The sequence below is a fragment of the Dreissena polymorpha genome, chromosome 4, assembly GCF_020536995.1.
Source record: "Dreissena polymorpha isolate Duluth1 chromosome 4, UMN_Dpol_1.0, whole genome shotgun sequence".
NCBI lineage: Eukaryota > Metazoa > Mollusca > Bivalvia > Myida > Dreissenidae > Dreissena > Dreissena polymorpha.
Genome location: NC_068358.1, coordinates 140,530,830 through 140,557,363, shown reverse-complemented (window position 1 = coordinate 140,557,363; position 26,534 = coordinate 140,530,830). Strand labels below are relative to the sequence as shown.

At 36.1% G+C, this 26,534-nt stretch overlaps 1 protein-coding gene across 3 annotated transcripts in view; it reads left to right on the top strand.

Moving 5' to 3' along the window:
• LOC127876933 (tyrosine-protein kinase JAK2-like) overlaps window positions 1-26,534 on the top strand; it is a 79,208-nt gene that overhangs the window by 21,340 nt on the left and 31,334 nt on the right. For all 3 annotated transcript variants that reach the window (XR_008048159.1, XM_052422438.1, XM_052422439.1), the window contains exons 6-16: window positions 703-847; window positions 2,495-2,641; window positions 14,144-14,259; window positions 14,873-15,097; window positions 16,457-16,599; window positions 18,377-18,477; window positions 18,908-18,981; window positions 22,307-22,505; window positions 24,192-24,356; window positions 24,802-25,049; window positions 25,444-25,516. Coding sequence is in view for 2 of the 3 variants with exons in the window: in XM_052422438.1 (XP_052278398.1) it covers window positions 703-847; window positions 2,495-2,641; window positions 14,144-14,259; window positions 14,873-15,097; window positions 16,457-16,599; window positions 18,377-18,477; window positions 18,908-18,981; window positions 22,307-22,505; window positions 24,192-24,356; window positions 24,802-25,049; window positions 25,444-25,516 (1,636 nt within the window). In the remaining variant the exon portion in view is untranslated. The remainder of the gene's footprint in view (window positions 1-702; window positions 848-2,494; window positions 2,642-14,143; window positions 14,260-14,872; window positions 15,098-16,456; window positions 16,600-18,376; window positions 18,478-18,907; window positions 18,982-22,306; window positions 22,506-24,191; window positions 24,357-24,801; window positions 25,050-25,443; window positions 25,517-26,534) is intronic.

Below are 26,534 nucleotides of genomic sequence, written 5' to 3'. Positions count from 1 at the left end.
GCCTCGTATTTCTCTTGGTATGATTTGGAATTTTGATGCCTCTTGACCCCCTTTTTATTTACTGCAGATCTGGATATCTTCCTGGGTTGGGTATCGGGCCCTTCTCCAGATTGCTCGACATTTGGGTGGGAAAATAGTAACATGGTTGACTTGTTTGTATCAGGCATTTTGTAATGAGTTTTGTTAAAAAGGTAGAGTTTATATATGATGCATTTCATTTGACCACATTTACTCAGAACTAACGTGACCCGTTTGTTTGTTACTAAAGAATGCAAAACTACTTAAATAGTAATTATCGGCATTTGATGACATAAAATTAACACACTGAGCGCAGACGACAAAGTTGTGAAATTAAGCCCAGTGTTTTGCAGTTTTGACTTCGGATTAAAGATTGATAATTAGGTGCGAATTATAGTGTTCGGACCGACACAAGCACTTCGAATTAACAATATCTTCTGTTTAACAAATTTGGAATAACAATGAAATTTTACATTCAACAACGAAGAACCAAAATCGGGACCCGAAAAATAAGGGTGACTTCGGATTATCGGTGTTGGAAATAGCGGTGTTTAAGTGTACTTATTTAATTAAGCTAAGGAAAATGTATACAGGTTTATGCTGAATCATTCAAATGTATCATGCTCCATGTAAGTCAATATGGTTAAGTATTATTTCTGTGATGTTATGCAATTGTTTTTTTAGGTTGTTCAGAATATAGATGGCTACACGATCAAAGACTCCAATATTGCAGCTGTGGCTGATTTAAAAACATTACTAATGCAGTATGTCAGCTCTCTTAAATCTATTCCAAACAAATGCACACGGATTAAACCAGAACAGTTTGAAGGTATTAGTCTTTAGCGTGTTTTTATGCCCCCTTTCGAAGAAAAGTGGGTATATAGTTTTCCACTGTCCGTCTGTCTGTCAGTCAGTCATACTTTTCGTGTCCACTCTCTAATTCAAATAGTTTTCATCCGATATTTACAAAACTTGGTCAGAAATTGTATCTAGACAATATCTAGGTCAAGTTCGAATATGGGTCATGCCAGGTCAAAAACTAGGTAACGGGGTCGAAAAAACAAATCCAAGGGAAGTAATAAGCTTTAAATGGACATAATTATCTGACCTGCCAAATTATATATTTTTGTTAAATAAATCGAAGCGTCGCAGTAGGCGGCATTGTGTTTCTGACAAACACATCATGGCATAAGGTCAAGGTCAAGGTCATCCTTCAAGGTTTAAGGTCAAAAATACAAATCCAAGGGAAGTAATAAGCTTTAAAGGGAAATAATTATTCAATATTGAACATAGCAACTTGATATTTGGCATGCATGTGTATCTCATGGAGCTGCACATTTTGAGTGGTGAATCTACAGTCACGGAAGTGGCTTTTAATTATTTGCTTCTTAAAATAGAGATTTGTTAGAGACAATTATTTTCAAGGGAAGTAATTTATATAATTATAAATCTCAGATTATATATTTCCTTACCAATAATTTAAGTTCTTTTCACAGTTACTGTACAGATTTTTTATTTTAATTATTTATAACTAAAATGATTGATTTGTCAAAGTTTTTTTTTAAATGATATAACCATTATTTCTTTCCTGTACTAATTTGTGACTGGTAGGGTTCACTACATACCTATGGACATATACAGACTACAGACCCCCCCCCCCCCCCCCCCCGTTTGGATTTGACAGAATCAAAGGGGAGTAATAAGCTTTAAAGGGAGATGATTTCTATACCTGCCAAATGATAAATAGAAATGTTATTTCAAAGCGGCGCAGTAGGGGGCATTGTGTTTCTGACGAACACATCTCTTGTTTATATAAATTATGATTGGTTATCAGTCAATGTTCATGTATTTACAATGACCTTTAATACTATTGTATATATAATAATTTATTATGCACCTGATTCCAAACACTTTTTGCTAAGGAGGGATTATTGTAGTTGCACTGTGAGTGTGTTTGTAAATGGGCAGGTTTTGGGTGGTCTCATATTATAGACAAAGGTAAATAACACTAATTTTTGTTCTATGACTGTAAATTGTTAATAGGAATCAAATATTATTTGCTTATATTTTACCTGTGATGACAATAGGATGTGTCATTTACAAAATTATTTTCCTAGGAAAAGTTCAAGGTCACAATACATGATCAGAGGTCATGACTTTTCACAACTGCTTTTTAATTTTCAAGGTTAACTTTTGTACATTGTTTATACTGTTGATTGATAACTAATTTAGTAAGCGCCTTCCTCTCTTCCCCCCCCCCCCTTCAAATATATATTTTGAGGGGATATGTCACATCCTGTGGCACACTTTGTTAAAAGTATGTCATCAGATAATATATTTTTACAAATAAGATTTCCTATTTATTCAGAGAATTATATCCAACTTCTGTCTAAGCATTAAATTTCTGTGACAGGCAGAAGTCATTTTGATTTCTGAGTAGCTTGGATATAAGACAGTTTTATGTGTAATGTTGTAGGGTGTGACGAGATAAAGAAATATCTGTTGGACAAGGTGCAGCTTCAGAGCAGTGAGGCTATTGAAGATGATGAGCAGGCTCGTAGGCGACTAGAGAATGCCCCCAAAGTGTACATGAAGAGCCAGGTTGTTCATTCAGACGAGATAGGTCAGTTAGCAAGCTTTTATATGCTTTAGTCCCAATCTTTTCCATGTAAGAAAGTTATTATGTGTTAACATGTTTTTGACATCCAGTGCGGTCTTTTCCAAATTAATTTGTCACCATCCTGCATCAAAGTTGACATGGTATATTCACCCCAGGAAATCCAATACCTTGTGAGTCGTGTAATACCATAGGGGACAGTGCTGTGTATTTTGGCATGAACTTACATAGGGTAAGTAAATTGGAAAAAAATTAAAGTCCAATTTGAAACAACTGTGTATTAACATTGATAACAATGGTATTGGCCTACATGTAGAAAAAATCCTGACAAATTTTCTTCAAAAATGAGCAAAATATGCCTCCTTGAAGTAAAAGATTGGGCAAAATGGGCCATGTTCAGGCATTTAGGGGAGAAAAAATGCTTTAATTTGCAAGTCACTACAATAATTAAAGGATTTATACAAACTTTCACATGTCTGCCATAACCTTTCAGCCGGGTTTCTCCAGAAAACTATTTATTGTGGAGAAATTTGCGTTTTTAATGATCATGTTGGGAAAACATGGATACCATATGGGGAAGACCAGGAAACCTTATGTGGGCAGTGACTTTATAATTCTTTTTCGCGACAAAAAACCTAATTTTCAGCCATTTTTTTGCAATTTCTTTGCTTTGTAGAGGCCAAAAGTAAGTGTATGTGGGCACATATGCATACAAATGTACTTTTAATGCCTTATATATTATCAATAGTGCCTTTTCAACATTCTCGAGTTTTATTTTCTTTTTACCAACACTGTTTTGGAAAATATAAAGAAAGACTTGACTGCTTTGTCACATAAATTAATTGGTTAGGTACATGAAATGATGTCTTAATAAGTGTATATGGGGGTTGTATGTATTATATTTATGTGGCGTGTTCTGAGACTTTTGGTACTAATTCGTCGTCATAATGAGAAAAACTCATTTGAAATGACGTCGCTAAACTTGCGCTTAATTGTGTTTAGATTGCCTAATGTTTTCTGTGATTTTACTGTTTAGCGTATTTAAGTAACATAAAAATTGGCACAGACTGGCCATGGAAGGAATTGTCTATCAAACAAATAGTTGATTTTGACCTTTTAATTTCAATGAGCTGACTTGTTACTCCATTTGAACAAATTTGGCCATTGCTTGTTTATAACCACAAACAAGACTTCATCACATGACATTGATACCGATTTTAGCTTGATGCTATTAATATTATTTGGATTAAACTTGTCTGTGAGCAAGGAAAGTGTTATTCTTTTAATGTTTGTTGTGGTATAATAATGTGGAGGGGGGGGGGGGCAACACTAGCATTGGGATACAATGTTATCTTATTTTTTCAAAATTACTTACCCTATGTAAGTTCATGCCAAAATACACAGCACTGTCCCCTATGGTATTACACGACACACAAGGTATCGGGTTTCCTGGGGTGATATTGGTTTGCTCATATTTGGGGACTGTTGGTATCTTGGTAGACAGAGTTACATGTTCTTTTCTCTTCTGTGATATATATGCTATGTTTTGTACTCAATTCAAAATTGTAAATGTTGAATATATAAAATTGGCCTTTATGGTCTCTGAACTATATAAATTTACATGTGTTACTATTTCCTGTATCCACGGTTTTCATCCAATATTGATAATTTTTAGTAAGTTTTCACCACAGAAATGTGTTGCAACAAAATACTACAGAAAATAAGTTATGATACCCATATGATCTGAAATCTTCTTTTTTGCCAAATTCGCTGTTTAATTACTACAGTTGTCAGGGCTATAGATAACTTTTGGGGTATACTGGGTTTTTCACCCTCTGTTTTGACAACAATTGGGTTTTTTGTAAATTCAATAGAGTTTTAGCAAAACTTTTTACCCCCTACTTTTGAGCTTAATTGGGTTTTTCACCCCTGGTTTTTAGCGCACCTGAGCACAACATGCTCATGGTGAGCTTTTGTGATGGCCTTTTGTCCGTTGTCCGTTGTGCGTTGTGCAGCGTCAACATTTGACTTGTTAACTCTCTAGAGTCCACATTTATTGTCCAATCTTCATGAAATTTGCACAGAAGATTTGTCCCAATGATATCTTGGATGAGTTCGAAAATGGTTTGCTTGAAAAACATGGCTGCCAAGGGGCGGGGCATTTTTCCTTATATGGCTATGTATGGCTATAGTAAAATCTTGTTAACACTCTAGAGGCCACATTTATTGTCTGATCTTCAAGAAACTTGGTCAGAAGATTTATCCCAATTATATCTTGGACAAGTTTGAAATTGATGCCGGTTGGTTGAAAAACATGGCCGCCAGGGGGTGGGGCATTTTTCCTTATATGGCTATAGTAAAACCTTGTTTACACTGTAGAGGTCACATTTATTTTCCGATCTTCATAAAACTTGCTCAGAAGATTTGTCCCAATGATATCTTGGATGAGTTCAAAAATGGTAACCTTTGCTTGAAAAACATGGCTGCCAAGGGGCGGGGCATTTTTCCTTATATGGCTATATATGGCTATAGTAAAATCTTGTTAACACTCTAGAGGCCACATTTATTGTCCAATCTTTATGAAACTTGGTCAGAAGATTCATCCCATTAATACACTGCAACACCGATATATCGCGGTTGGTGGGGTCCAAAGATCGCGAGCGCGATATATCTGGCGGGCGATATAACTCGAGGAATGTCTAAGTTAATTGTATTGCGGTTAATTTGTCAGATTTCCCCAATGTTTTCATTTTATATAAGGCGCTGCTACATTTTTGTATAGTAATAATTGCAAACCAATTCTACAATTAACATTTTCATAACTACATACATGTACGTATTTGCATTTATCATAAATAATCAAAATGTAAAATTATTTTTTTTATTATCATGTACGATCGATCACGAATCAGCTAAAAAGAAGAATTTTCGCCGTAAAAAACGTATAAAATATAGTTGTGCATAGATTCGAATTTACCCTTATAAATAGTCCTAATAAAGGAACTGAAACAGCGTAACGGTAATGATACAGCGTCTTTGAGTTATATTGTAATAAGAGGAAATGTCAATGCCACATAATTCGCAAGATTCCACGGTACTTAAGTTGAAATTTACAACAAAACTTTTAATGGAAATTAAATTATCTCAATGTTGTGCCTGCTACGAAATATTTATTTACAAATAAATATACCAACGCCGATTTTCGCGCGCTTTTTATCAGGACAAAGAAATTTATGACAAGTACCGAAATTTAACGATTAATATATCAGTAAACTGCCATTATTTCCTTTGCAATGACACTAATTGGTTATTTCTTAAGTGTTAAAAACAAACCCAGCCGTGTGTAAACAACACTGTAATTTTTTTAATTTTTTTTTACGCTAGAGGCCACATTTATTGTCTGATCTTCATGAAACTTGGTCAGAAGATTTATCCCAATAATATCTTGGACGAGTTTGAAAATGATGCAGGTTGTTTGAAAAAACATGGCCCCCAGGGGGCGGGGCATTTTTCCTTATATGGCTATATTAAAACCTTGTTAACAATGTAGAGGTCACATTTATTTTCCGATCTTCATAAAACTTGCTCAGAAGATTTGTCCCAATGATATCTTGGATGAGTTGAAAAATGGTAACCTTTGCTTGAAAAACATGGCTGCCAAATGGCGGGGCATTTTTCCTTATATGGCTATATATGGCTATAGTAAAATCTTGTTAACACTCTAGAGGCCACATTTATTGTCTAATCTTTATGAAACTTGGTCAGAAGAATCATCCCATTAATACATGTATCTTGGACGATTTCGAAAATGATGCCTTTTGGTTGATAAACATGGCCGCATGGCCGCCAGGGGGCGGGGCATTTTTCCTAATATGGCACATTTGCCTTGTTAACTCTCTTGAGGCCACATTTATTTCCAATCTTCATGAAATTTGGTCAGAAGATTGGTTTCAATGATATCTTGGATGAGTTCAAAAATGGTTACGTTTGCTTGAAATATATGGCTGCCAAGGGGCGGGGCATTTTTCCTTATATGGCTTTATATGGCTTTAGTAAAATCTTGTTAACACTCTAGGGGCCACATTTCTTGTCTGATCTTCATGAAACTTGGTCAGAAGATTCATCTCAATAATATCCTGGACGAGTTCGAAAATGATTCCGGTTGGTTGAAAAACATGGCCGCCAGGGGGCGGGGCATTTTTTCCTTATATAGCTATATCAAAACCTTGTTAACACCCTTGAGGCCACATTTATTTTTCGATCTTCATGAAACTTGCTCAGAAGATTGGTCCCAATGATATCTTGGATGAGTTCAAAAATGGTAACCTTTGCTTAAAAACATGGCTGTCAAAGGGCGGGGCATTTTTCCATATATGGCTATATATGACTTAAGTGAAATCTTGTTAGCACTCTAGAGGCCACATTTATTGTCAAATCTTCATGAAACTTGGTCAGATAATTTATCGCAATAATATCTGGGACGAGTTCAAAAATGATGCCGGTTGGTTGAAAAACATGGCCTACAGGGGGCGGGGCATTTTTCCTTACATGGCTATAGCAAAACCTTGTTAACACTCTAGAGGCCACATTTACTGTCCAATCTTCATGAAATATGGTCAGAAAATTTGTCTTATTAATATCTTGGATGAGTTCGAAAATGGTTATGTTTGCTTGAAAAACATGGCTGCCAAGGGGCGGGGCATTTTTCCTTATATGGCTATAGTAAAATCTTGTTAACATTCAGAGGAAACATTTACTGTCCAATCTTCATGAAATATGGTCAGAAAATTTGTCTTATTAATATCTTGGATGAGTTCGAAAATGGTTATGTTTGCTTGAAAAACATGGCTGCCAAGGGGCGGGGCATTTTTCCTTATATGGCTATAGTAAAATCTTGTTAACACTCTAGAGGCCACATTTATAGTCCGATCTTCATGAAACTCGGTCAGAAGATTTATCCCAATAATATCTTGCACAAGTTTAAAAATGATGCCGGTTGGTTAAAAAACATGGGGCATTTTTCCTTATATGGCTAGAGTAAAACCTTGTTAATACTGTAGAGGTCACATTGTTTTCCGATCATCATGAAATTTGGTCAGAAGATTTGTCCCAATGATATCTTGGATGAGTACGAAAATGGTTTTGGTTGCTTTTTAGCTCACCAGAGCACAACGTGCTTATGGTGAGCTTTTGTGATCGCCTTTTGTCCGTCGTCCATCGTGCGTTGTCCGTTGTGCGACGTCAACATTTGCCTTGTTCACTCTCTAGAGGCCCTATTTATTGTCCAATCTTCATGAAATTTGGTCAGAAGATTGGTTTTAATGATATCTTGGATGAGTTCGGAAATGGGTACGTTTGCTTGAAAAACATGGCTGCCAAGGGGCGAGGCATTTTTCCTTATATGGCTATATGTGGCTATAGTAAAATCTTGTTAACACTCTAGAGGCCACATTTATTGTCTGATCTTCATGAAACTTGGTCAGAAGATTCATCCCAATAATATCTTTGACCAGTTTGAAAATGATCTCCGGTTGGTTGAAAAACATGGCCACCAGGGGGCGGGGTATTTTTCCTTATATATGGCTATATTAAAACCTTGTTAACACTCTAGAGGCCACATTTATTTTCCGATCTTCATGAAACTTGCTCAGAAGTTTTGTCCCACTAATATCTTTGATGAGTTCAAAAAAGGTAACCTTTGCTTGAAAAACATGGCTGCCAAGGGGGGGGGGCATTTTTCCTTATATGGCTTTATATGGCTATAGTAAAATCTTGTTAGCTCATCTATTTTTTGAAAAAAAATTATGAGCTATTGTCATCACCTTGGCGTTGACGTCGGTGTTGACGGCGGCGTTGGCGTTAGGTTAAGTTTTGCATTTAGGTCCACTTTTCTCATAAAGTATCAATGCTAATGCCTTCAAACTTGGTATACTTACTCACTATCATGAGGGAACTGGGCAGCAAAGTGAGATAACTATGGCTTGCATTTTAACATTATTATGTGCCCTTTTTATACTTAGAAAATTGAAAATTTTAGTTAAGTTTTGTGTTTAGGTCCATTTTATTCCTTAAGTATCAAAGCTATTGCTTTCATACTTGCAACACTTACTAATTTTCATAAGGGGACTGTGCAGGCAAAGTTATGTAACTCTGGCTGGCATTTTGACAGAATTATGTGCCCTTTTTATACTTAGAAAATTGAAAATTTGGTTAAGTTTTGTGTTAAGGTTCACTTTTTTCCTAAAGTATCAAAGCTATTGCTTTCACTCTTACTAATTATTGTAAGGGGACTGTGCAGGCAAAGTTATGTTACTCTGACTGGCATTTTGACGGAATTATGGGCCCTTTATACTTGAAAATTTGGTTAAGTTTTGTGTTTTGGTCCACTTTACCCCTAAAGTATCATAGATATTGCTTTCATACTTGGAACACTCGCTAACTATCATAAGGAGACAGTAAAGGACAAGTTGCATAACTCTGGTTGTCATTTTTACGGAATTATGGCCCTTTTTTTTCTTAGTAACTTTGAATATATGGTTACATTTTGTGTTTAGATCCACTTTACTTCTAAAGTATCAAGGCTTTTGCTTTTAAACTTCAAATACTTTCATGCTATCATGAGGGTACTGTACCCCCCCCCCCCCTCAATCCCCCCCCCCATTATTATTTTTTTAATTAAAGGTCATCTAAAAAATGGCCACCAGACCCTCACACTATACCCCCCACCCCAAAAAAAAAATTTGTATGCCCCTGGTAGGGTGGCATATAGCAGTTGTATTGTACTGTCCGTCAGTATGTCAGTCTGTCCGTCCATCCGTCCACTTTACCATTGGCCATAACTTTTTCACTTTTGAAGATAGCAACTTGATATTTGGCATGCATGTGTATCTCATGGAGCTGCACATTTTGAGTGGTGAAAGGTCAAGGTCATCCTTCAAGGTCAAATGTCAAATTTATGGTGTCTGTCCGTCCGAAAACTTTAACATTGACCATAACTTTTTCACTTTTGAAGATAGCAACTTGATATTTGGCATGCATGTGTATGTCATGGAGCTGCACATTTTGAGTGGTGAAAGGTCAAGGTCATCCTTCAAGGTCAAATCTCAAATTTATGGTGTCTGTCCGTCCGAAAACTTTAACATTGGCCATAACTTTTTCAAGATGAAGATAGCAACTTGATATTTGGCATGCATGTGTATCTCATGGAGCTGAACATTTTGAGTGGTGAAAGATCAAGGTCATCCTTCAAGGTCAAATGTCAAATATATGGCGTTTGTCCGTCCGAAAACTTGAACATTGGCCATAATTTTTTTAATATTGAAGATAGCAACTTGATATTTGGCATGCATGTGTATCTCATGAAGCTGCATATTTTGAGGTCATCCAAGGTCAAGGTCATCCTTCAAGGTAAAAATAAAATTTAAAAAAATTCAAAGCGGCGTTCTCATGAAGCTGCACATTTTGAGTGGTGGAAGTTCAAGGTCAAGGTCATCTTTCAAGGTCAAGGTCTTCCTTCAAGGTCAATGGTAAAAAAAATAAAAAAATTCAAAGCGGCGTTCTCATGAAGCTGCACATTTCGAGTGGTGGAAGTTCAAGGTCAAGGTCACTACAAGGTCAAGGTCATCCTTCAAGGTCAAAGGTAAAAAAAAAATCAAAGCTGCGTTATCATGAAGTTGCACATTTTGAGTGGTGGAAGTTTAAGGTCATCATTCAAGGTCAAGGTGATCCTTCAAGGTCAAAGGTCAAATAAAAATTAAAAAATTAAAAGCGGCGTTATCATGAAGCTGCACGTTTTTAGTGGTGGAAGTTCAAGGTCAAGGTCATCCTTCAAGGTTAAAGAAAATAAATTCAAAGTGGTGTTCTCATGAAGCTGCACATTTTGAGTGCTGGAAGTTCAAGGTCAAGGTCATCCTTTAAGGTCAAGGTCATCCTTCAAGGTAAAGGGTCAAAATTTTTTAATTTCAAAGCGGCGTTCTCATGAAGCTGCACATTTTGAGTGGTGGAAGTTCAAGGTCAAGGTCATTCTTCAAGGTCAAGGTCATCCTTCAAGGTCAAAGGTCAATTTTTTTTATATCAAAGTGGCGTTATCATGAAGCTGCACATTTTGAGTGGTGGAAGTTCAAGGTTAAGGTCATCCGTCAAGGTCATCCTTCAAGGTCAAAGTTCAAAAAATAATATTTCAAAGCGGCGTTCTCATAAAGCTGCACATTTTGAGATGTGTCAGTTCAAGGGGAAAGTCATCCTTCAAGTTCAAAGTTGAAAAAAAAAATTCAAAGCGGCGCAATAGGGGGCATTGTGTTTCTGACAAACACATCTCTTGTTTTTTTCAAACATGGTTAAAAAACACAAATATTTATTTTTATTATTTTTGAAATACCGTCCAACCATCCCATCCAATCATTTGAAGAAATATAAATACTTTTTTGTTCTATCAAGTGCCATATTTCAAGACTACAGTTGTGCATACATAGTTACCTGTTGTGGGTGTTTTTTATCAGTGGAGACTTGGAGATAAAATGATGGTATCAAAGAAATTTTATACATGCTGAAATTAATAGTTAAGAGCCAGTGTTCAATGTCTTAATATTAATTGGCACCAACTTGAACCAAGTTGAACACTGATTACTGATCCATATATCTATATACTTGGAGTTGAAACCATAATGGCATAACTACACTGATGAGACTGGAGTTGTTATATTTAACTGACTTGAGTTGCTTTCGAATTTTTATCATTTACTGGATCTGACAAAGAGTTTTTACTGGCACTTACTTGGAGTTGAACACTGATTACTGATCCATATATCTATATACTTGGAGTTGAAACCATAATGACATACACTGTTGAGACTGGAGTTGTTATATTAAACTTACTGGAGATGCTTTTGAAATTTTGATCATTTACTGCATCTGACAAGGAGTTTACACTGGCACTAACTTGGAGTTGAACACTGATTACTGATCCATACATATGTATCTATATACCTGAAGTTGAAACCATAATGACATGCCCACACTGTTGAGACTGGAGTTGTTATATTTAATTGACTGGAGCTGCTTTCAAAATTTTGATCATTTACTGGATCTGACAAGGAGTAAACACTGGCACTAACTTGGAGTTGAACACCGATTACTGATCCATATATCTATATACTTGGAGATACAATAATGGCATATTCACACTGAAGTGGCAATATTTTGTTCACTGAGTTCCTTTCGAAATCATTATATTTTATTGGCACGGACTTTACTTGAACACTTGTTAATGATCCATAATGACTCCATATATCTATATACTTGGAAATGTAACATTAATGGTATATGCACACTGTTGGGCCTGGTTTTGCAATTTTAAATATACAGGATACATGATACTTCTTACATGTAGGTGAAGTATTAGCTTTTGGTATTTATATAGTTTTTGTTATACCATAAAGTTAAATGAACCAACATGACCTATAATCATTACAAACATTAGAAATCCCAAATGCTGTCACCTTTGTTGTTTGGATTTTGATCATGTCAAGTATCTACATAGCTTACTTTCGGTTTCACATGTTGAGTACTGTCAAAGTGACAAACGCTTGTTTGAAAACCATGGTAGCCAGGGGGCAGGGCATTTTTCATTATATGGCTACTGTAAGACCTTTTTAACATTCTAGAGGCCACATTTATTTTCTGAGCTGTATGAAACTTGATCAGAAGATTTATCCCAATGATATCTAGGACGAGTTCGAAAATGGTTCCGTTTGGTTGAAAAGCATGCCTGCCAAGGTGCAAGGCATTTTCCCTTATATGGCTATAGTAAAACCTTGTTAATACTATAGAAGTCACATTTATTGTCCAAATTTTTTCTCATGATACCTTGTTCCTTATATTTCAATTGCAAACTTTGTTAACACTCTAGAAGCCACATTTATTGTCCAATCTTTATGAAACTTGGTCAGAAGATTTGTGCTTTCAATATCTTAGATGAGTTCCAAAATGGTTCTGGTTAGTTGAAAAACATGGCCGCCAAGGGGTGGGGCATTTTTCCTTATATGGCTTCATGAATCTTCATGAAACTTTGTCAGAATATTTGTTTAAATTATATCTTTGATGTGTATGAAAATGGTTCTGGTCTATTGAATAACGTGGCTGCCAGGTTGTTCACTAGTCATGAAAGTTGGTAAGAACATTTTGTTCTAATGACATCTTGGGCTGCACAGAACAGGTCAGTTCCTTTCCTCTCAGATGAGCAACTTTGGGCCTTTCAGACCCTCTTGTTTAACTCAATTGGGTAATTTAGGGAATGACATATATAATATGATAAAAAACTACTAAGGTTACTATATTATTTATACAAATGGAAGTTGGAACTGTGTTATGTATCTGTACATAACAACAAACAATTACTGAATTTCTGATCAAAGTTCGTTCATTTTGCGTTGGATAAGACCGAGTTCGTGAAAATCGCTGCACAATTGATGAAGTTATGGCTGTTCAGAGCGATGCATTCCGTTTTCCGGTCATTTTGAGTTGAATACCTTGAAAATGAAAGTAGAAATCGGACGAGTCTACGAATAATTACAATAATACCTCAAATATTGAAAACCGCTGGAAAGACTGCCTCCTTTTCTTCATAGGACAGCATATACATGTAAACTATCCGGTACATTTTTGTACGGAAAATAAACAGTCTAAAAAAAACGCTCTGTATTTGTAAGAAGTGCATTTTGTGACGCAAGGTTTTTTACAGGAATGACGTTATTAAATTTGTATTTGCGTTTTTGTACGCTTTATTTTGAATTTAATTACGTTTTTGGTTATTTTAATTGCGTTATAAGTTAATAACGCAAATACGCTTGATATCTATAGCCCTGAATTGTCATCCTGTCATAACTAAATCACATGTGGTTTGATAATCAGTTGATTCCTCTCTGATATTGTTGAGAAAGGGCCCATAATTTTTTAACCAGGTTTTCCAAAGGAAAAAACTGGTTATTAGATTGGCAAATGTCGGCGGGCGGACGGAACAAGTTTGTCAGGGCAATAACTTTGTTGTTCATTGTGAGATTTTAAAATCATTTGGCACATTTGTTCACCATTATTAGACGATGTGTTGCGCAAAAGAATTACGTTGATGTCTCCAAGGTCAAGGTCGCCACAACTTAAAATAGATTGAATTTGAATCAAGGGGGAAAACTATGAACAATCAGTAACAATGCACATTTTGAGTTGTCTCCCTTTATTAGACTTTTTTTCATATTGAAAACCTGGTTTTGTGACAATTTTGTCCCTTGTTTTATATTGGCCTTTATACATGTACAGTTTTAAAATCTTTATTTATCTGATTATTAGCCAAAAAGTTAAAAATATCATAGCCTAAAGTTGATCATGCTAGAAACTGCAGAATTATATGAACAGTGGCCAGTATTCAACACTTTCCATCCTATCATTTCCAACCATGTAATTTTATCTCATGAGTATAGCCTGAACATGTCATACAAACAGCTGTTACGTTTGTAGGGCTCGGCTATTTTACTGAGGTGAATAGAGCTTTACTGAATGAAGATCAGCAGGTGATCGTAAAGAGGTTAAAACATCACCCAGCCATAAAACAGAATCATCAGGAGTTGCAAGAAGTATGTTGCTCTAATTGCTAATAGCCTCGTTGTGATTAGATGAGAATTTTTCTTGGGAATAGGCAGATTTCAGTGATTTTAATGTTGCGAGTAATTTGTTAGAACAATGTAAATTCGAGGAGAAAGTTTGTGGTTGGGGGTAGTAATTAAATTTTTGCATAAAAATCACACTTTGTTTGCTGTGTTTGAGATTTTAATTTCATATCGATGTATGTAAATGCTTTAACTCTTTTAGTTTCTAGAATGTGGATCCAGTTTCGCCCCCTTAGAACAATGATGAAACGAAACTTTTGAGGATTATAAAAAAAATAAAAAAATTGTATTTGCCTGGACAAATTGATTGTCCTTCTCAAATGCCTTAATGCAGTTGAGTGGAATATTGAATAATTCATCACATGCAAAAATAAAATTGGGTCAAGTTTCCGCTAATCACCAAAATAGCTTTATAGTTATTACCCTTGATTTACCTTTTAAAATTCTTCATGTATCAGTAAGCACATGTATAAAGCTTTTACATTTCAAAATTGATCAATATAAAACTAATCTCCATATGTGTTCCCATTCAAATGCTTAAAATTGCAAAGCCTAATAACTTGTCGTCGTTTTCTCTCAGGCACTGATGGAAAGTGTGAGCAAGCTAATGGAATGGGACTCAGCCAAGTTTTTTGTGGGTGTTCATGGTATTTGCCTTATGCCAGAGCCCAGCATCCTGATGAGTGGAACCAGCTTCTGCAGTCTGAAGCAGTTCCTCTTGTCAGAAAGAACTGACAACACTCAACTGAAGCTAGAGCATTTGATGCAGGTCCCTGTATTCCTTTTGGACGCACTCCTTTACATGGTAGCCTTAATTTTACTTGTATAGAGTATTTTTTTGCCTAATACATGACTTTTTTGCTAGCGTCTAGCTTTTAGTCACCGGTAATCTACCACTGCAATCCAGTTGTGTGTTCATATGACTGCCCTTTGTCCATTTGTGCTTCTTTCATTCTGTCACTCAGTAATGCTGTCGTGTCCGCTCTATGTCGCCTCTACAGTTAAAGAGATTTTCATTAAAATTTCCTCAGATGTGAAGTTCATTGAGACAATGTGGAGACAGCATGAGTTGATCATGTTAAATAAAGTTCGCAGTCCTACTCCATGGTCAAAGGTAATAGCCTCAGTTGGTTATAATGTTAATATAATGGAGACAATGTGCAGAAGGCATGAGTCTGTCATACCATGCCCTTCAGTTCAGAGGTTTGAGTCTCCATTTTCGCATCCTCTCCATATTTCCTATACTGTTTGAGGACTGTCATTTAATAGAGCTATATTGTTTAGGTCATTTTAAAGCTGCGCAGAAAACACGAGTCTAGATAGCAAGGTCAAGGACATACTTCAAGGTCAAACATTGAAGCCTCTGCTTTCATTATCCATATCTACCAAACGTATTGAAGGATTTTCAGAGAACTTGGCGACAATATATAAAAGGCATATAGGAGATCATTCTGACAAAAGGTCAAGTTTACATTTGAAGGTCAATAGTTTAGCCTTCATTGTTTTTTATCACTGTCATATCTACCATACCTATTTAAGAATTTTCATGAAAAGTTAAAATCATACTGAAGATCCACAAGTCATTAGTCGATCATTTTGGATTAAAATCAAGGTGACCACTTCAAGGTTAAAATAATTTTGGCAGGAGATATAGCTGTGCATTGTTTGAAAATTATTATGAACTACAGCAAGCTGATAAAAAGAGTCTCTTTGTTTGTCCGTTGGTAAATCTGTCAGTTGGTTTGTCCTTATAGAATACAATATAGTATCATGGAAACCATTCCTATTTCTCAAGTTATTAAATTTAAATATTAAGTATGTCATTACTATGAATAAAACATGTGAACACATTTCTTGTTCATCCCTAGTAACCCATTCACTTTTTTGACCTTGAACATAGCTGATAGTGTAGTTTCTTGTTTATTGTACAAACAAGGCTAGTAGGTAGACTAAATCTTTGTATTTTAAGTTTAAGTACACAATTTCACATTTTATTTACAATTATGTACTCAGAAACTTCTACATAGTCGGATACTCACGTTCGACCCATTCCGCTACTCTCCATTTATCGATGCTGGAGAGTAACGAAATTAATTAGTCGTGGGTATCTGACGATGAAACTTCTATAACATTCTTGTGTAATTATTTTGTGTGGTGATTAAAGGAGGAGAAGAATTGTTACCATGGTAACATCAACTGCGATAACCTTGTTGTGGAGAGATTTGATTTGGTACTGAAGCTCGCTGACCCTGGAATGGTTGCCATTAGAAACAAGCTGCCATTAGATCATGTCCTAAATGTGGAAAGGTAGTGTGTAAGAAAACTCAACAATGACTAGTCAAGGACCAGATTGATAATATCATATTAATGCCATAGCCATATATCAATCATGAAATAAATCATACATAATTCTTACAATTATTCATATCAGGGACATGCTGGGTAACTATAGTTATTCATTTTCATTCTCAATTTTATTAGCTCAACTGTTTTCAGAGAACCAGAGGTATTGTCATAGCCAGCTCATCGTGTCAATGGTCGTGTTGGTTATCGTGTTGTCTGCCGTCCCTGTCCTGCTAAAACTTTAACATTTTGTTAACTTTGTGAACATTGGCTCTAAAATCAAAGTGCTTCCACCTACAACTTTGAAACTTGATATGAAACTGCACCTTGATGAGTTCTACATGCCACACCCATTTTTGGGTCACTAGGTCAAAGGTCAAGGTCACTGTGACCTCTAAAAAAAAAAAAATTCTGACAACTTTCATTTATTATGCCCCCCTTCGAAGAAGAGGGGGTATATTGCTTTGCTCATGTCGGTCGGTAGGTCGGTCGGTCCGTCCACCAGGTGGTTGTCAGACGATAACTCAAGAACGCTTGGGCCTAGGATCATGAAACTTCATAGGTACATTGATCATGACTTGCAGATGACCCCTATTGATTTTGAGGTCACTAGGTCAAAGGTCAAGGTCACGGTGACCCGAAATAGTAAAATGGTTTTTGAATGATAACTCAAGAACGCATACGCCTAGGATCATGAAACTTCATGGGTAGATTGATCATGACTCGCAGATGACCCCTATTGATTTTGAGGTCACTAGGTCAAAGGTCAAGGTCACAGTGACCCAAAATAGTAAAATGGTTTCCGGATGATAACTAAAGAACACATACGCCTAGGATCATGAAACTTCATGGGTAGATTGATCATGACTTGCAGATGACCCCCCATTGATTTTGAGGTCACTAGGTCAAAGGTCAAGGTCACGGTGACCCGAAATAGAAAAATGATTTTCGGATGATAATTCAAGAAGGCATATGCCTAGGATCATGAAACTTTATAGGTAGATTGATCATGACTCGCAGATGACCCCTATTGATTTTCAGGTCACTAGGTCAAAGGTCAAGGTCACGGTGACCCGAAATAGTAAAATGATTTTCGGACGATAACTCAAGAACGCATATGCCTAGGATCATGAAACTTCATAGGAAGATTGATCATGACTTGCAGATGACCCCTATTGATTTTGAGGTCACTAGGTCAAAGGTCAAGGTCACGGTGACCCGAAATAGTAAAATGATTTTCGAATGATAACTCAAGAACGCTTTTGCCTAGGATAATGACACTTCATAGGTACATTGATCGTGACTTGCAGATGACCCTTATTGATTTTCAGGTCACTAGGTCAAAGGTCAAGGTCACAGTGACAAAAGTCGTATTCACACAATGGCTGCCAGTACAACGGACAGCCCATATGGGGGGCCATGCATGTTTTACAAACAGCCCTTGTTAAAAAATGCACCTGCAGCCGAGTGTTGGCACCCGTTATGCGATGCTCTTGTTAAACTGTATGATACTCAATCACCTTGAAATAAAATAGAAGTAGTGTGAATTGTGGATCTGTAATATACATCTAATTGTACCATAAGTAGTTCTAATTACATTTCGTCTTACCCTTCATGAACCAACAAGTTATTGCCTCAATTTTGATATCAAATAGGCTTTTCAAAACTGTTTACTTTATTGATTTGTTTTACATGTTAGGGAACAAAACAGTATAACAAACAGGTCATGTTTAATTCTTAGATTACCATGGCTGGCCCCAGAGCGAATGCAGAACCTGTCCCATGTCACAGTGAAATCTGAGGTCTGGGCCATTGGTACAACGCTGTGGCAGATGTTTTCTGGTTTGTTTTAGAATTGAACTAATGAGTATTAAATAATTCACTTGCAATAATTTGGCATAAAAAATTAAAAAGGACATAAATATCAATTCAACAATTTGCTTGTTATCTCCCACCAAAGGTGGAGAGGTATGTATGGGAGTTGTCTGTCAGTCGTCCATTCTTCGGTCTGTTTCAAAATTTAGTTTTTGTGGGGGATATCAATTGAACAATGATGCTTGTATGTATTTAAATTTGTCTTTGTAAAATTAGGCTTATGTCATGTTGGGATATTTTTAATAATATTGTATTCTTTCAATCAACAAGCAATTGTAGTGAAGTTTCAACAAATTTAAAAAAAAACCTGTATGTTGTGATTAATCTTGTTTGTCTGTATATTAAAAATTGATGGTAAAACATAAATAATTCAATGTCATTAATGTATGCATTACAGGTGCAAGGAACCCCTGTGCGGAAGTTCAGGAGAAGCTGAGCAAGACAGGGTCTACTGCTTTGTCCGATACTGAGGTGGGATCATAAGTAGACCAGGGTCCATATTCTATAAGCTCGTTAGGGAAAACTTAACGAAATTTCTTTAATTGATAAAATTCCTGAAGACACTCTGCCAATACTTCAAAATCACTGAAAATTAGTAAACTCGTTTTAGTCCCTCTGGCTATTCTTTAAGGTCACTGAGTCCTTCTGACAACACTTCTTTTATACTGAGTCAGTCTGACAACACTTAATTATAACTTAGTCACTCTGACACTTAAAAATCAATGAGTCCATCTGACAACACTTAGAAATCAATGAGGTACTCTGACAACACTTAAAAATCTATGAGTCCATCTGACAACACTTAGAAATCAATGAGGCACTCTGACAACACTTAAAAATCAATGAGTCCATCTGACAACACTTAGAAATCAATGAGGCAATCTGACAACACTTAAAAATCAATGAGTCCCTCTGACAACACTTAGATAGTAATGAGTCACTCCGACAACACTTAAAATCAATGAGTCACTCTGACAACACTTAGATATCAATCAGGCAATCTGAAAACACTTTAAAATCAATGAGTCTCTATGACAACACTTAGATATCAATGAGTCACTCCGACAAAACTTTAAAATCAATGAGTCCCTCTGACAACACTTAATTATAACTGAGTCACTCTTACAACACTTATATATAAATGACTCACTCTGCCAACTCTTAAAGGTCACTTAGTTCCTATGCCAACACTTAAAAACCACTTAGTCTTTCTGCCAACTCTAAGTTTACTTAATCCCTATGCCAACACCTTAAAATAACTACAGTCACTTCCAACACTTAAAAATCACTATGCCACTGCTGAGACATAAAAACACTATGCCATTGCCAAAACATAAAAATACTATGCCACTGCCAAAATATAAAAATACTATGCCACTGCCAAAACATAAAAATACTATGCCACTGCCAAAACATAAAAATACTGTGTACACTGCCAAAACATAAAAATACTATGCCATTGCCAATACTTAAAAATCACAAAGTCACTACCAATACATAGAAATCATTAATCTATAATGCCAACACTTACAAATCTCAGAGACAAAACTTTTAAGTGTTTGGGACAATGCCAACATTTAAAAATCACTATGTCCTTCAGCCAACTCTTAGAGCTTACAAGCCTGTTTACCTCTGCAAATACTCAATCAATCTTCAAAAACCTTGTATCTCATGTTTATGTAAGCTTACTTTGTTGGAGCTAAGTACCTTTATACAGTAATGGGCCCCATTCATTTATTTTTTAACAAAATACTGAACTTGTTTTAAATATTATTCGACATAGATATTGAATTACCTCCAAGAGTATACACACATTTTTAGCTCCACTATTACATATGAAATATATATAGTGGAGCTATCCTACTCACCTCGGCGTCGGCGTGAGCGTGCAAATGTTAAAGTTTGCGTTCCACCCCAAATATTTCCTATGTCCCTTGACATATTGCTTTTATATTTTGTATACTTCTTTACCAACATGACCCCAACCTATAAACAAGAGCAGACAACTGTATCAAGCATTTTGTAAGTATTATGGCCCTTTTTTCACTTAGAATATGCATATTATTGATAAATCTATGTTAAAGTTTGCGTACCACCTCAAATATTTTCAATGTCCCTTGACATATTGCTTTCATATTTTGCAAACTTCTTTACCAACATGACCTCAATCTATAAACAAGAGCAGACAACTGTATCAAGCATTTTGTAAGAATTATGGCCCTTTTTTGTCTTAGTAACTGAATATTTTGTTATATTTTGTGTTTAGATCCACTTGACTTCTAAAGTATTAAAGCTATTGCTTTCAAACTTCAAATATTTTCTTACTTTCATGAGGGTACTGTACCTGTCAAGTTCAATTTGACCTTGGCCTTTGAATGACCTTGACTCTCAAGGTCAAAAGAACTTTCATGAGGGTACTGTACCTGTCAAGTTCAATTTGACCTTGGCCTTTGAATGACCTTGACTCTCAAGGTCAAAAGAATAAATTTTAGTTAAATTGCCATTACTTTTTAACCAGGTTTTCCGAAGGAAAAAACTGGTTATTAGATTAGCGTGCTGGCTGGCTGGCGGGCGGGCGGAACAAGCTTGTCCGGGCCATAACTATGTCGTTCATTGTCAGATTATTAAATCATTTGGCACATTTGTTCACCATCATTGGACGGTGTGTCGCGCGAAATAATTACGTCGATATCTCCAAGGTCAAGGTCACACTTTGAGTTCAAAGGTCAAAAATGGCCATAAATGAGCTTGTCCTGGCCATAACTATGTCATTCATTGTGAGATTTTAAAATCATTTGGCACATTTGTTCACCATCATGGGACAGTGTGTCGCACGAAAGAATCACGTCAATATCTCCAATGTCAAGGTCGCCACGACTAAAAATAGATTTAAAAAAAAAAAAACACTTACAAAGGGGGTTAATTTTGTTTGTTCATTTCAAAAGTTCAGTTTGAGTTTTCTCCCTTTATCAGATTTTTTTTCACAATGAAAACCTGGTTTTGTGACAATTTTGTCCCTTGTTTGTTTATGATCAGATTTTATTAATACTTTGACAAAACATCACCTACCTGAATACCACAATGGGTTCAACCCAAACAATACCCCACGCCCCAACCCAGAATCCCTGCGCCCCCCCCCCCCCCCCCCAAAAAAAAAATTATTTATTTTTTCCTTTTTTTTATTTTTGAAAGACTGTCTAATAAATGACCACACCCCACATTACACCCCTTTCTCACCCCCCCCCCCCCCCCCACCCAACCCAAAAAGAATATATTTTTCTTTGAAACATGGTTACATGTAAAAAATAAAAAAAAATATTTATTTACTTTATTTTTGAAGGACCGTCCAAACTTCCCACCCAAGCTATTGCTATCAAACTTGAAATAAAATCTTATAAGTTTGTTTTATGTCTTTACAAATGTTTAATAGATTGTGAAAAATATACCTGAACTATTACCATGACCTTATTGAATAATTTGAACAATATTTCCCATGATGGCTTACGTCATACTGTCAAGCACTGGAATAGTCGAGCGCGCTGTCCTCTGACAGCTCTTGTATCTTGTGTCTTAAATACAATAAAGTTGTACATTAATTTACATTTCAAATTATTTTTCCATTTCCTCTGTCATATATCCAAATTGATCTTAAACATTGTCATTTCAAAATATTTAACTTTTTCCAGGTTACATACCGGTACCCAAATTTATCGAAAATGTGAACTTTTCAAAATATGTTCCTATTTCCTATGTTGTAAATCCAAATTTATATGAAATGATCTGAAATCTCCTTCAGGTGGTCCAGTTTTTTCAAGACACCAAGGGTTTTAGTTGCCCCAAGTATTTGAAGCCAGAGCCAAGTGATCCGAAACAGGTTCTGCTATTGAAGGACAAGTTTTACCAGGCCATACTTCCTTGCTGGACGATAGATAGTGAGGACAGACCTAACACTACCATGCTGCTGAGGACCTTTATTGAAATCTGTCAGAGCTATGGTAAGCTGGAATAAAAAAAATATAGAATTTGTCAGAGCAATGGTAAGAAAGAATAAAGACATGAGAATTTGTCAGAGCTGTGGTAAGAAAGAATAAAGACATGAGAATTTGTCAGAGCTGTGTTAAGAAAGTATAAAGACATGCAAATTTGTCAGAGCTGTGGTAAGAAAGAATAAAGACATGAGAATTTGTCAGAGCTGTGGTAAGAAAGAATAAAGTCATGAGAATTTGTCAGAGCTGTGGTAAGAAAGAATACAGTCATGAGAATTTGTCAGAGCTGTGGTAAGAAAGAATAAAGGCATGAGAATTTGTATGAGCTATGGCAAGATGGAATAAAGACTTGATAATTCATCAGAGATATGGCAAAATGGAATAAAGATTTGAGAATTTGTCAGAGCTATGGCAAGATGTAATAAGTCATGAGAATTTGTCAGAGCTATGGCAAGATTGAATAAAGAAATGAGAATGATGGAATAAAGATTTGAGAATTTATCGAAGATTGAATGATTTAATGAAGACTTGAATTGTGACTGTATGAACATGGAGGTCAGATATTGTTAATCCTTTATTACTCAGATATGCACTTTGATGCATGTAAAGTTCTTTAGAAAATCATATTCAATTGAAGACCTTTCTTACTATATTAAAGTCAGGGGCGTTCTTGAGGCTATTTGAGCTATATGCACGATCGAGCAGCGAAGCTGCGAGTGGGGGGGGGTCGGGGGGGGGGGAGGGAGGGGGTCTCCCCCTCCTGCTGGGGTAGTTTGGGAAATTCATTGCAGATGGTGCGTTTTGGTGTTATCTTTCAGCCACGTTTTGGCAATTTTATTCGTCTATTTCTTGCTTGAAAAAAAAACAATAAAAAGAAATATAGAACGCAGAAAGTCTACACAGTGATTGCTACCAGTCATCATTGAAAAAAGTCTTTACTTCGTATGTTTGGAGTTAAGACTGTGTTTTGTACCCACTGTTATTTTCTAAAAGTGGACGTCTTGTTTGCTTGTTTACATAATTGTATCCCTAACCCCAATTAGCACTCACTTTTATTGCATTTTTCGAATTTGAAGAGTTTTGATTTTTTTAAGTTTGAAACTGAATTATACGCACGGGCGTACTGCGGTATGCCGAGGAACGCCCCTGAAAGTATGAAAGTCTTCATATCCAGTCCTAAGGTACTAATTAGCAGCAAATAGCATGAAACCTGAACAGACTGTGAATTACTTACAGGCTGTTTTGGTTTTATGCTGGTTGCATATAGCCATTTTCACTTTACTTCTCAAGAGGAAAGGATGTAGAAACACTCAAGTCAAGTGAAGTTCTGTGTGACGCGCATTTCGGACAAAACAATTCAATTTAATTTAGAATTTCCAGCATTTTAAAAAGTTATTAATATGAAGTTCTATATAAATGCTATGGAAAACTTAAGTTATGAACAATGAAAAGATGCATTTGTCAAAAATTGCCAAAGCACTAAATTAATCCTTGAAACTTGGAACTCAATGATAACAAATTTAGCAAGATGGACCTTCCTTTTGTTTCTGAGCTATTGATGATCTCTTAGCAGTCTTCTTCACGAGAACTTTTTGCACTCTAAATGTAAAATGATCTCTTCAACATTCAGACAAGGGACATATTGTCATATAAAAACGCTTTATTTTATATACTTGATGACATGACACACTGCAGGTCCAAGTTACCACACATACAGCAGCCTGGACTACTCAGGATTCAGTGTTGAACATAGGCCACAGTCTGTGAGCAGTGGAGGCTTGAAGAGCCTGTACAGCATTACACGGGACATGCAGAGGGAGACAAAGGATGTACCAGACATTTCTGCTCTTACTGGCGATGGTATAACAGGGTTTATTTTAGTCTTTTAATTGTTATTGTATAATGTTTCGACCCCCGTATAATAAATGTAGAAATTTTTCATCATTTAGAATTACCAGGTCAGTCATGTGATTTACTTAGTCTTACTTGTTTAAGCCGTTTTGTAACCTCAGTTTAGTAATGTTAAAAAGGAAATATAATTTACTGTTTCCATTATTTCTGTTTGGAGTTATATTTACCTCTGACACGCAAAATATCAATAAGTGCACACATACGGTGTGAGAATGCAACATGTTACTCCGAGGTGAAATCTGAGGAAAAATTTTTTTCACGGCTGTCATATCTTTATGGAAAGATGTAAAATATGTAACAGTATTAATGCTACATGTATAAAATGTGGTGCCTGAGAAAGGTTGGGTTTCCTGCAATCAGAATAACTTGTCTTTTTGTAACTGATTCATTTCAGCATCTAAAGGTCACTTGTTGCCGCAGAATTCCCGATCTCTGGCAGCAAGCCCTCCGATCGAAGCAGCAGGGGATAGGCCGGCCCCTAATAACCCTGTCCCTGCAGCCCACCCAAAGAACCCATCAGGGGACAGGGTCTTCAGGAACCAAAGGTCACATAACCTTGGAACCGTGCCTGCGGTTCCAAGCCAACGGCACAAAATTCAGCCCAAACACCTGCTTGTAGATAAAAATAAAAAACTGGGTCAAGTAAGTGGTTAACCTAATAACTTTGTGGCCAGAAATAGATTTGGAAATGGAGAAGAGACATTTTCATAAAGTCTCGATATGTCATATGAATATAAAAAAAGAAATCAGACCAAATTTAAGAGCATGGTTATTTAAATTAAAATTAAGATATTGGTAAAATGATGAAAATCGTTGTTTTGGCTTTGCCAGATTTCATGTTGTAATCTAAATTATCAGGTTTAATTATCCATGTAATTAATAAAGTATATATTACAGCTATTCACCTTCAAATATTTCTACAGTGTCTTTGTATTGTGTGACTGACAGAAAATGCAGGTAGCAACTATCGAACCGAGAATTGTAAAGATTGCTGTACAGCTCGTGCAACAAAATAAAACATTTGTCTTTTTTCCAGGGCTATTATGGAGCAGTATACAAAGCACAATTGACCAAAGAAAACAATATAATAATAGATGTTGTAGCCAAATGTAAGTTATTTTTAGCTCGACTACTTTATATAAAATATATATAGTGGAGCTATCCTACTCATCCCGGCGTTAGCGTTAGCGTGCAAATGTTAAAGTTTTTGTACTACCCCAAATATTTTCTTTGTCTCTTGACATATTGCTTTCATATTTTGCACACTTGTTTACCAACATGACCCCAGCCTATAAACAAGAGCAGAAAACTCTATCAAGCATTTTGAAATAATTATGGCCCCTTTTCCACTTAGAATATGCAGCAAATGTTAAAGTTTTCGTACTACCCCATTTATTTTCATTGTCCCTTGACATATTGCTTTCATATTTTGCATACTTGTTTACCAACATCACCCAAGCCTATAAACAAGAGCAGACAACTCTATCAAGCATTTTGTCATAACTAATGCCCCTTTTATACTTAAAATATGCAAATTATTGATAAATCTATATTAAAGTTTGCGTACTTCCCCAAATATTTCCTATATCCTTTGACATATTGCTTTTAAATGTTGTATACTTGTTTACCAGCATGACCCCAACCTATAATCAAGAGCAGACCACTGTATCAATCATTTTGACATAATTATGGCCCCTTTTACACTTAGATAATTGAACATTTTGCTTAAATTGCCATAACTCCTTTATTTATGATCACATTTTATTATTACTTTGACAAAACAACACTTACCTAAATACCACAATGGATTCTACCCAAATAATACCCCACGCCCCTACCCAGAGTCCCTTCCTTCCCAACCTCCCCCCCCCCCATTTTTGTCTTAAACATCATCTTATAAATTACCACACACCACATTATACCCTCCTCTCACCCCCACCCCCCTACTCCCCCCCCCCCCCCAAAAAAAAAAAAAAAAATTAATTTCTTTTTAAACATCATCTTATAAATTACCCAACCCCACATTATACCCCTCTCTCACCCCCCCTACCCCCCCCCCCCCCCCCCCCCACCCCCAAAAATTTTTTTATTCTTTCTTTTTATCTTTTTGAAAGATCGTCTAATAAA